Here is a 12,538-nt window from a genome sequence, read left to right as displayed (position 1 = left end):
TACCATTTTCTAATAGTAGCTGTAAACGGTCCTTTATGTCTGGATGTCTTTTGAAAAGTACAGAAACATCATTCTAGACTTGAAATCACAGGATTTGTTAAGATGCAGTTCTTATCTGCCATCTTCGGGACCTTTAGTGGTTGGTTTTTTTTTTAAGCTTTCACATCTTTCCCTCAGCTTTTATGGTGCTCAGAGACATGATTTAGCGGAGGGTTGTTAGACTTAGGTTAGTACGGTTAGCTTGTGGTTGGACTTGGTGATCTTTAAGGTCTTTTCCAACCTGAGCATTTCTATGATTCCGTGATTCTACAGTTCCCTTCTCCAAACTGTAAATTCAGCCTTTTAAATATTTCCTTTTTTATAATGCAGGTGCTTTTTTGCCTTAAATGTTTTAGTTGTTCCTTTTGACATTGTATTATTTTCTAATTCCACATTCTCCTTGAGATACAGAGTTCAGAATTGCAAACTCTTTAAAATGTGGGCTCACAATCTTTTTATATAGCTGCCAAGTGGCTCCTTTTGCCCTGCTCTCAGTATTCTGGGGTGATTTGGAGCTACTGCTATCTAATTGCAAGGAGAGTTTCAGAGAATCATCACTGAGCTCTCAAACTGTGGCCACCAATTCCAAACTAAGCATCATATTTCAGGTTTTTTTTCCCCCATGCTTATTTAGGCTGAAGCTTGGCTGCCTCATTTTTCCCTGTTTGCTCAACTTGGAGGTCCTTTAGGTGTTCCTCATCACCATCTGGCATTTGATTTCCCAGAAGAGCTTACGATCTCCACTTTTTCAGATCTTTTTCAGGAGATTTCATTGTCTGCTCATTGGTCACAATGAAGAATAAAACCAATCCTAGCATCAGTCTCTGGAGAACCCCAGCTGCTGGGTTTTTTCCATTCTGAAAAGTGACCATTAAGTCCTTCCATTTGTTTCCTCTCCTTTAAGCAGCTTTCGATCTATAAAACATCATTTCCTCTAATCCCATGGCAGCTTAGTTTCTTTAATAGCCTCCAGTGTAGAACCCTGTCAAAGGCTTTATGAAAATTCAAATATATCATGGGCAGCGAATCCCCTTTATCCGCCTGCTCCTTGACACTGTTGTAGAAAGCCATCAAATTGGTGAGACAGGATTTCCCTTTACAGAATCTATGCCAATTCTTTTCCAGCAGGCTGTGATTATCTCTGTGCTTAGTGACCTTACTATAGACTCTGCTATCTCAACCAGGGATGTAAGACTCTTCGGTTTGTATTTCCCAGAACCATCTCTAAAGCCCTCATCTGAGGAAGGGAAACTCCTTGTTTTTCTGGCACAGTGTCTGTTTGTGATGATGGGTTACACACTTTTGTTTTCAAATTCCACGTTTGAGAGCTTTTGGATGAATGCTGTCTGGTTTTGGTGACTTCCTGGCATCTAACTGGTTTATTTAGTCTAATACTTTCTGTCTGTTTACTTATTGATTGAGTTCCTTTGAGCAGCGTGGTACAAAGAATGCAATAGGTGTAGGGGTAAGACAATCTCAGCCAGGAAGACTGGTGCAGGCAATTATTGAGCCCCTTTTGTACAGTGTTACACTTTACCACTCTCTTCGCACCTTTGTTATCCAGCAGTCCCACTAGTCCCTTAGCTGGTTTATTGCTTTTGATGTATTCAAACAGTTTAATCATTAGTGTGTCCTTTGCATTTTTAAGTTCCTTTTTCATCCTCTTAATTTTATGTTTACTTTTGGCATGAGCTGTTCTATGAGTTTTCCTTATTTGGACAAACTTTCTATTTTTAAAAAGAAGGAATATATAAGTAGCATCCTTAATTTTCCTATTAAGCCATACAGATGGGGTTCACAGTTTTTGTTTTCCAGAGTTGCACAGGTTTTGAGTTTCCAATACAAGTTTTGCTAAGTTTTGGTATTTAGGTTTTGTTGGTTTTTTTTAACAGCCTGCGGGCTGCCTTCCTTTCTGCTGTTTCTTCTTGTGTTCAAGAAACATTTAGATGTTGTACTAAGGGACGAGGTTTAGTGGGAAATATTGGTGATAGGTGGACGATTGGACTGGATGATCTTAGAGGTCTTTTCCAACCTTGGTGATTCCATGATTTTGCAGTATTTTGACACTTTGCCTTCTCCTCCTCCATGCCCTCTCCAATTATAGAGTTCCTCTAATTGTATATGATGATTCTGCATTTATTTTGTTGTTACAGACCACTTTTCACTAATGCTGTGCACTACTCCAGGCCCCATTAGGAATGGCATCTTTCCTTGTGGGTTCTGCAAATAGTTGTTCCAGGAAACCATTTGATCTTTCCTCCTCTGCACCTCATCTTGATGAAGCACTGGTGTGGTTCAGCAAAGGAGTAGCTGGAATCTCACTCTCCTGCTACCAGTCCTGTAATTGCAGCTCTCAGTCTGGCTTAACACTCTCACCACTATCATCAAGCTTATAATCTTGTTAATAAGGCAATCTTGACACCATATGATGTATCTATCTAAGATGTATTTTTTAGAGGATACACTAGGATTTTTTTGGTTTTTTTTTTTTTTTTTGCTTCTGTCTCCTGGTACTGTCTTTACGTTGCTGTGCTGTATAAAATCCTCTGCACATGCTGCTATGACCTCACCTGTATTTCCCATTCAGTCAAATTCTTGTCCTCTTGTCTTCATGTTAAGGTTTCCTATTTGATGTAGAGGCTTTTGAGTTTTGTCCTCACATCAAATTTCAGCCATGTTCACCTCCTACGTTTGGTCAACCCGAATGGTTGCTTTTCCTGGCCTTTTACTTTTCCCAACTCCTGGCTGCTGAAGTACTCTCTATGGCCTTTTCAGTTTTCACTGCCAGCACCCTGGCTTAGTTAAGATTCAGGGGAATCCCATTTTTCTTGTGTCTACAGGTCTTCCAGCTCCTAACTCACTTACTGCACTGTATCCTTCATAGGTTAACCTGGAGAAACAGATCTCTCTCTGCCCCTGGTTTGCTTTCCCTTCCAGTGCTGTTCCACTCCAGCACAGCTTTATTTTTCAGAGCAAGCAGTGAAATAGTTTCCTGGCAGCTCAACTTGAGGTGATGGAAAGCACAGAGCTGAGAAACAATGCATCGCTTAAATCTGTGTTTATTTTGCCAATTGGTGGTTAATTTGGTGTCCAAAAATAAATGAAAGCAGAGAGATAGGATGTCATTCTTTTGAGGAGGAGATCATTTCCAAACTGCTTTGACAGCCGAATTTAAGTCCACACTAATGGAAATTTAAGAAGTAAAGAAAGCATCTGCAGTTCAGAAAGGAATATACATTTGCTATCATGAGGTTGCCTATAGAATTGTGTACACAGGACAACACATAGTGTTTTGTTACTGAAGGGGATGCATTGTTATGTGTTCTAAATATCAGTTCTTTTGAATAAAAATACATTATTCAGATCTCGGTTTCCTGTGATACCACTCTCACCCTATTGCAAACATAACTGAAATCCATTAAAATAGGAAATAAATGGGGGTTGTTGAAGTGGATTTGACTGTATCAGGCTTCCATTTCTCCTTTCTTAATTGTTAAGGATTTCGGCAGTAATGATGAAGCAGTCAAAGAGCCAATGTAAGAGGCTGGAATCTGAGCTACCCTACTGCTGTCGTACTGCAAGTGCATGTAAAACCCAACTTTGTTAGTAATTGAAGATGGGAATATCTGTTTAAGTACAACGTCACTGCCACAACTTCCTTAAGGTGCAAGACAAAGAATTTGGAGTGCTGAGATAAACTTCCATGCCATCACAAGGGGAAAAGTGTTCTAAAGCCATTTATATATCCCTACTCAATATTAGGCATGTGTAAGTTTTGGAGCTTCTCTCCTTCCCTCGCTTTCCCTGGTAGTGCCGCTTACTTAAATAGAATTAATTGACTTTTGAATGTGAGGAGCTGAACACGGACAGAACTTTGCTGAAGTCCCAGCAAGCAGAACACTGTGTGTAAAATCTTTGCTTGCAGTTAAGAACTCTGGGAAACTGGTCCCTATCCTGGAAGCAATTGCATCCCTTTCATTAATTCTAATTCTGCGTTGAATCCTTCATTCCTGGGTTAGCATGTATTCTGTCCCACAGGGAGAGGGCGGGCAATTCATAGTTTAAGAACAGAATTGTAAGGTCCCCTTTATTCTTTTCAATTCTTTCCAATTCTTTCCTTCTGCTGTGATTGGTCATTTAAGGCATGATAAACATCCTGCACTTGTATTCATTATTTAACCATACAGAAAGTTTTATTAGGAAATTCTCTCCCACATCAAAATCAGTCCTCTTGGCCCCCACACAAGTTGTTGATGGTCGTTTAAGCCAAATCATGGTTGATTCTTGATTGACTAACACTGTCTCTGGTATGATGCTTGATTATAATGCATGATTTGCACTTACATTTTGCCTTTTGAAGGAGAGTTCAGGCTTGCTTGTTCCTGCTGTTAATTACAACAGATCCTGGCAAATTTAGGGATCTGAAAAGCCTGTCAGATGTTGGCCTTAAGGGCTAATGTCCCTGAAGTTGGATGTAATTTGCACATAATAAATTGCTTCAATAAGATTTTGTTTCTTAGCTTAATTACTTAAGTCTTTTGGGAGTTAAGCTAATGTGAAAGTAAGGGTCATGGGACCACCGCAAACCTTTAGAGGCTGTGTTGATAAAATCCAGCTGTTTCTTCTCAAAAACAACCTGCCAGTAAACCGTTCTTATCCATTGGTGTTCTTAAGTGATTGCAGTGATATTATGCACCTTAAAAAAAGACAAAGAAAAAAAGGTTAGTTGCATTAGACCATTAAATGAATTGGATAGTTAAAGACTAATCAGGTTCCGTGGCTAGCTTGATTGCACGTGTTACAAGGTCATCTGCAGATGTGTTGGATGTCCAGGCTTTGGATAAAATGGCTTCGAGTCAATGGGTGGGAATATTGATCCTCTCTAGGGAAGCCCCTGTAGATGCAGATCACACAGCCTTTAGTGAGGCTGTACTTAATTGCAAGGCTGTGGAGAAGAGCATTGGGATTTAAATAGGCAGGAAGAGGAAGTTTTAGGTTCTTCGCATCTGTGGACAAAATGTGGACTGAGTGAAGAAGACCAGTGCAGGGAGTAGAAAGAAGCAGCTTGCACTGGAACTTTAGCGTAGAAGAAATAGCAGCAAGGCTTAAGTATTTTTGGAGGGAGGGTTTATTTCAAAGCAGATGAGTGGTGTTGCTACATTTCAGACTTTGGTGGGGGAAAGTATTCCTTTTGAAATATCAATATCTTACTCCATTTTTGTTAACTTGAGTTAGATAATGCGCTCTGTTGCTATCTTTAAATAACCAAATAGCAGTCCTTTTTAAGAAGTATGTAGCGTTAGTTTTAAAATTATCACCTGGCTATGAACAGTCCTCTCATCTAACTTAGAATTTCACTTTTGTAATTTTCTTTAATCATTTATGACTGAGATTATAAATAACGTCAGGAAGGAGCCATTAGTTCCTATACAGAACAACCTGTGTGCAATGAATAAAAAGAAAGGTTCACCACACGACGCATAGAACATTTTAAATATACTTTAAAGCTAGATCTTCAGCCGGAGCTGAATATGCATGGCAGAGATGCTTTTTATAGTAGTATAAAAAACAACATACCATTTGGCTTCCAGGCACTTGTTTTCTATAATACAGATCTGCATATTTTTAGAATGTCCCACGTAATAGGTAATGTCCCTCCAAAAGAGGATTTATACATCAGTGAACATTATAAGCAGTTAAGATACAGACAATATGTCCATCCTTTTAAAATATTCATAATATACTTCTAGGTGCTTGTACAGTGAATGACCTTCATACGGTGTCTTGGACAGTGTCCCCGGAGAATCAGACCTGGAAAATCCTTTCTGACCATTAAAAGCAGGCAGGAAAACCTCTTCTCGGATACATGAACCTTGATTTCATCCTGGCTAGGAAAAACACTGTGCGTGAACCTGAAGATAGTTGTGTGTCCATACCATCACTCTGGACCTCCAAGTCCTTTACCTGCCTGCCTTCTAATTGCTGTAGCTAGGAGATGGCTTTGCTAATTTTTTAAGAGCAGTACTATATTTAGTGTTGGTTGTGTTTGCCATAGCTAGGAGGTGGGTCTGTTTTGTTGGAGCCCTTGGTCAACCCTTGAGCTGATGGCAGACAGCATTGCTCTCTGTGTGCTGAGGTCTGTACAGTGAAGGACTTTGTCTGCATGAGGACTAGACAGTCTGCATCAGTGTGCCATAAGACTTTACTGATCCCTTTATCTCTTCTCCTTCCGTCCCCCTTTACAAACACACAAATGCATTTGCATGAACAGGCTTTTAAAATTCCTTAAGGCAATTTCTAGTATATGATAAGGATTATAATGTCCTTAAAAACAGAATAATCTTGCCAAGAAGGAAAGCAAATGTGGGGAATATCTGCTTTGACAGACAATAATAAAGATGTACATGCAGTGACAATTATTTTGCACAGACATTCTTGGAGATACCCTTAATAATTACAGGTCACAGTCTTCTGTACATGTACATAGCTGTCCAAAAAAATGTCAACAACCTGAAGGGACCACCCAGTCTGTGTTAGATTTGTTGCCCATCTGTATAGTAGAAAGGCACTTCTCCCTTTTCGGAATATGAAAGTTGTCCAATTTTCTAAATACTTCCATGCTCACATCATTCATCTTCTTGTATGGGGATGCTATCATTCCTTCAAACCCTGTTGCTACTGATATATGTATATTAATAGACAAATGCTGATGGTTTTTTCATGCCAAATGCATGATTTTTTTTTATTTTACCTTTTACTACTTGTAAGATATTCCACACGACCATTTGGATAATGGAGTTTTATCGGTCGCTGGCTTAGTGCTTGCTTGCTATATTTTACCAGGGAAAAATTGAGGAAATAGGGAAGGGGAATTGCAGTAGGGCTCTTTTGCATCATCCAGGAGCAAACAACATTTAGATGAAAGATTAGATTCAAAGAGAATTTAGATTCAAAGAGAAGAAAAGAGGATTGCTAACTTCAATCCAAATTGCAGGCTGGATAACTTTCTTGCAGAGAAGTTACGGCGTCAAACAGTACAGAGTGAGCAGATTGCTGCTGAGGTAGAAGTGACAATGTTTTCCTGCTGTGCTTTTTAGAACATTCTTCCATGCCATACCTGATAGCCAGCCCTTCATAACAGCGTGTAGATCAGACGGCTGCTAAGTTCAGTGAGGTACGTCCAATTCAAACATAAATAGGGAAGGCTTTTGAAAACAAAAGTTAAGCTATCAAGGCATTTAACAGCTGTGAGGGCAAACTTCCAGCACATTTTAGATGAATAAATGCTGTACAGTGTTTCTGTAACTCGGTCCTGTTATTTTGTTCTCTTTTAGAGTTTCTTTGCAAGGAATGCCCAAGAGTTCATATTTTCATTGATCGAATTGAACTGAAGGACATTCCAGAAGAGCAGATGTATATGAGAAGGTGGCTTCATGAACGATTTGAAATAAAGGATAAGTGAGTAGCACTGAGCTGAACTTTCTGTTTCAAGAGGCTTGCTTTCTTCTTTGATATTAATAGATATGCCTGTAATTGTTGCGTTACCAGCAGCGCAAGCTGTAGGGCTCTCTGAAGACAAGTGGTGTTGGTTCTCCTGTGCATATTATATGTAATACTTCTGTGATTAAAGCTGAAATCTATAGGTTTTAGGCCTTTCTTAGAGCTGCAGAAGCATGTTCCAGACCAGACTCATGCTCAGAGTTATATATAACTTATGTTCTTGAGGCTGAGTCGTGTGCATCCAGCAATGCAGGATTCTCAGGGCAGACAAGCAAAGAAAAAGGAGATTGGTTCTAGGTTAGTAGTTAGCATTATGGCTAGACCTTCCTAACTTTGGTAGGTCTTGGTCCAATCTCTTTTGCCAAAATTGTGTATGCATCTTCCATCAGGTAGTGATTGGATAAGAACAGAAGTAATCCATAGATGCCTACCATCTATTCCCATTGCCTACCATGGGAAATTAGGTAAATTTTTATCGGTCCCAGCCACCTTCGAATCATGGCACAAGTGCCTGGATCGCTCCAGATAAGGTCACTTAATGAGCATTGTGTGCCAAAGTAAAGATGTGCGTAGATGTGGGATTTAAGTATTGTCAGATGTTGATTTGCCGTGGCTGAAGTCCAGCCTAAGGGAGCTGAATCTTTTTACCTTCTAAATCACTGAATGTGTTGTGTGAGTCAGAAATTTCCCAGGTTCTTCAGGTGTGCTGGCTTTAAAATTATTCAGGCATTCCATGGAAGAGTAAGCAAATGGATGAGTTTGACCTGTGATTTTTGAATCTCTGTAAAAGTTAACATGCTTATCTGTAAACAAGGCAGTGTTACTAAAGTGATAGAGAAGTTCAGGATCCGTAGGTGATTTCATTTCCGAGACAAGGAACTGATATGTAACATAGAAGGCTGTTCATTGTCCCACAAGCAGTCTTATAGTGAAGACCAGCAAAACCGAACAGCGATCGTCTTCATCTCATTGTAGACTCCTGTTGACTGGAATCCTCCCTGGGACCAAAATAATCTGTCATGCAGATTTAGAGGTGCAAAAGCCTAGAGTTTTCAAATCCATTCATTACTGTTTATGAAAGGTAGAGAAAAAAATTACTACTAAACCTATGGTGTCACCTTTTACTCATGTGTGTTTGACTTCCAAAATATTCTGTCCTGTGAGCCCTTGTTAATTAGAAGTCTATATCATGAAGACACTTTACCTCCCACTTCAGTTTCTAATGACTAACTCTATGATATTTTATCTTAAGGTATTGCCCAGTACTCTTGGCTTATTTGCTGAATCCTGAATGAAGAGGGTTATTTTTCAATCTTGATATCCAATATCGAAATTCTTCCCTAAGGAAAACAGACTTTTACTGCTCACAAGGCTTCAGATTGAGTACTCTGATGCTTGATGTTACTTTTACATCGCATTCTTAAAGCATACAGATTGATTGAACGTGCTGCAGATGAGCTGTTACCTCTTGTTGTTAGCTAACTAACGTGTCATCGGTAGCATAAATGTGACCATCTACTTTTCTCTGTTTATAGGTTACTAATAGAGTTTTATGATGCAAAGGATTCTAAAAGAAGAAACAAGTTCCCCGGAAAAAGTGTTCATTCCAAATTAAGCCTCAAGAAAACTTTGCCATCTTTGCTGTTTCTAGGTGGCCTGACTGCTAGTATGCTTCTGACAGAATCTGGAAGGAAACTTTATGTAAAAACGTGGATATACGGGACTTTAATTGGCTGCCTGTGGGTTAGCATTAAACCATAAGCAGATGTTAGTCTCCGGTCAGTGGGATGTGCTGTCTTTTCTTGCACATTGCACCAAACTTTTTCCCGAATTTATAGTAAAAACGTGTAAATAAAGCCTTATCGACTGAACATTGGAAATAATAGAATTTGTGACCTAAGCCTCTGTGTGGTCGGTCTGGGGAAAATAAATGTAGTTTTTCAAATTTGCTACTCATTTTTGCTGGAATAACGGCGGATAAACGGAGAAGTCTGATAAATGGCTTTCCCCATGAGCTAACACCCGTCTCTGTCTGCAGATGAAGTATGAGCTATGCGTCAGGGTGTCTTAAGTGGACCTGTGAATGTATTTACAGAGATTAATTTAGGTTATATATTTATTCTTCTGATATTCACGTTGAATTTTCGTTACTCCTTGGTGCGTTGCAGCAGCCCAGTTGCATCTGCCCCAGCTGTATGGCAAGTAAAATCAAATACTTTTTTTCTCTGGCATTTTGCTTTTCAGTTGTAACTGAATACCGTGTTCTCAGAAAGGGCCTGGAAAGCTGGCAAATCATGAGACGCTCCCTAAAGCAGAGTAAAACGTTCATGGGGAAGGAGCTCTGTTTATCTAGTGCATGATCTTTGATTCTATCTCAGTATTAGCCGATTATTTTACATGTGCAAAACATTAAACCTTACTGAGCAAACGGCTTATTTTGCGCACCCCGTATTTGTGCATAAGAGGAATGCGTGCAGTATAATGACGTGGGTTTTTATGTTGCAGCCTAACCTGGCTGTAGCCTTCCTTGTGTCTGCGTTGCCCATAGCGCGTCAGGCCTTCCAGCTGGGCTCACCGACCCACCATGTCCACGTGCCATAAGCAGCAGTGAGCGCTCACAGCTCCCTGTACCTCACCGGCGTTGGGTGTGAGCTGTGCCCTCTGGGTAACACGCAGACCCAGGGTTGCTTCAGGAGCGTGGGTTACAGTAGCAAGCAACCTTCAGGTGTCCCTGTGAACCACGAAGCACGTGCCTTTTCCCAATAGTCTGACTTAGGCTGATGTCTCATAAGCTGGCACCCATCTCAGTGTTGTAGTGTTACATTAGATTTCCAAGGCATCCCAGGCGATGCGGATTTCAGGGGGACTGAAGTTACAGGGTTGACGTATACAACTTGCACAGCAGTCTAGGAGTGAAAGAAATGTGCGTCCTCTCACCTGCCTGAAAATATACTTCTAAAAGCAGAATCACCAAACCCTCTCTACCAGAAAGCCTGCGATTGCCACGGCTGGGATTTTTGTTGGGGAAATGCCATTTCCTGATATCAAGGGAATTGTCCATATGTACAGCAACGGGGTAGGAAAGAGGATGTATTTTAGCTTCTTCCGCTAAGGAATCAGACTCCCTGTGTGAAAATGAAAGAACCAGAGAATATTTTTGTATGACACTTGCAAGCTTTAAATGTGCACCTCTTTCGCTTCAGTATGATTTGTCTTGCATTAAAACCCACCGTGAATTAAAATCTCTCTCTTAAGATTATAACTCCATTTTTCAGATTCCACTGTTGCCACTTAATTGGAGATACTGCTTCTACTGTCGATTTTGTTTCTCGTTGGCTTTTTGTTTGTTTGTTTGATAGAACGATGACAGTTCCACCTTAAAATCATTGGGTACAGCTTTCAGGTTGCAGCTCTGCGTCCTTCCATAATGGGTTTTGTCACTGGAGTTATTTATATCGGTGATTGATTCAGGATATGTTGATGAACCGTGTGAAAAACAATGACTGGGAACAATGTTGAAAAACAGTATTGTTATGAGGCTGTGAAACCAGAAGGAAAAAAAAAAAAGCCATTTTATGTAACAGCCAAATGTGCTCACGTGTAGCTCTTCCTATGCTCCGCTGACCATTGCCAGTGAGTGTAACCTGAAGGCAGCGTTATCAGGTTAGTTTGATTTTGAATCATGGAATGAAATTGTACTGTCATGATTACATTTCTTTGTAGCAGCTAAGAATAACATTTAATTGCACATCAGAAATATACGCAGACAGCTTAACTCATTTGTAGAAAAATAAATGCTGTTTTGGAGAGCCTAATTACCACAAAATACTGGACCTCTCTTACTGTTTACTTGTCAGGAATATAATTGACACAGTGCAACAAGCAGGATGTTTATTTTGAATGTTACTTTCTATGTTACTCTTAGTTGTTTTTTTTTTCCTTGCAATTAATTTATGAAGTTTTGAAACTGTAATTTGCTGATGCATTTGGCACTGGGAGTATCACATGCTATTTCTAAATATGCACTGATATTAACTTGAAATATTTCTTCATTAAAATAAGAAGAGCTGATGCTCATTCAACTTTTCTGTCCTGTCTGCTTGCTGCATTTTTTCTGTGTTCTTATGTTTGCTACTTGGGTTAATGGGAACAGTTCACAGAAAGAGGCCACGTGTGTGGCTTCGTGTCCTCAGCGGAAGCATTTGTGTGAGAAGGAGTCAATGAAAAGAAAACAGCTTTGTCCTTTTCTTCTTTTCTTTGCAGCTAAAATGTGTCAGAACTACTTTCTGCTTTGGGTTCCAGCTCAGTACAAGAAAGATGCAGAGTTCTTGGAATGAATCCAGAGGAGGGCCACTAAGATGATCAGAGGACTGGGACACCTCTCCTATGAGGAAAGGTTGAGGGAACTGGGCTTGTTTAGCTTGGAGAAGAGAAGGCTCCGGGGACACCTCATTGCGGCCTTCCAGTACTTGAAGGGAGCGTATAAATAGGAGGGGGAATGGCTGTTTACAAGGGTGGACAGTGATAGAACAAGGGGGAATGGTCTTAAACTGAGACAGGGGAGGTTTAGGTTAGATGTTAGATGGAAGTTTTTCACCCAGAGGATGCTGACACACTGGAACAGGTTGCCCAAGGAGGTTGTGGGTACCCCATATCCCTGGAAGCATTCAAGGCCAGGCTGGATGTGGCTCTGGGCAGCCTGGTCTGGTGGTTGGCGACCCTGCGCATAGCAGGGGGGTTGAACTCAGCCAACACATAGCCAGTTGTGCAGTAACAGCTTTTCCACCTGCATCAGTTGCTGCTTATTAATAATGTTCATTCAGGTGCGGAACCACAACAAGCAAGAAATGGGCTCTGCTGCGATGGGTCTTCTACAGCCAGCGCTGGGCAGAAGCAGGAGATGAGAAGAGGTATTGCAAACGCATGAAGCGTATATCAGTAGTAAATGTCCTATAAGTTTTAGTGATGTGTTAAATCCGAGGAGCAACCTGCATTCCCA

General features: G+C 40.4%; 1 protein-coding gene across 1 annotated transcript in view; it reads left to right on the top strand.

Annotated features, from left to right (window-relative positions):
• Nucleotides 1-11,625, top strand: part of AGPAT5 (1-acylglycerol-3-phosphate O-acyltransferase 5) — a 56,632-nt gene extending 45,007 nt beyond the window's left edge. The window contains exons 7-8 of the mRNA XM_419916.8: nucleotides 7,374-7,497; nucleotides 9,075-11,625. Of these exons, the coding sequence (XP_419916.1) occupies nucleotides 7,374-7,497; nucleotides 9,075-9,300 (350 nt within the window). The 3' untranslated portion in view covers nucleotides 9,301-11,625. The remainder of the gene's footprint in view (nucleotides 1-7,373; nucleotides 7,498-9,074) is intronic.
• The last annotated feature ends 913 nt before the right edge of the window (nucleotides 11,626-12,538 follow it).

This window comes from Gallus gallus, chromosome 3, assembly GCF_016699485.2.
Source record: "Gallus gallus isolate bGalGal1 chromosome 3, bGalGal1.mat.broiler.GRCg7b, whole genome shotgun sequence".
Taxonomy (NCBI): Eukaryota; Metazoa; Chordata; class Aves; order Galliformes; family Phasianidae; genus Gallus; species Gallus gallus.
The sequence above is the reverse complement of the archived record's forward strand: the minus strand, read 5'-3'. Positions and strand labels throughout refer to the sequence as shown.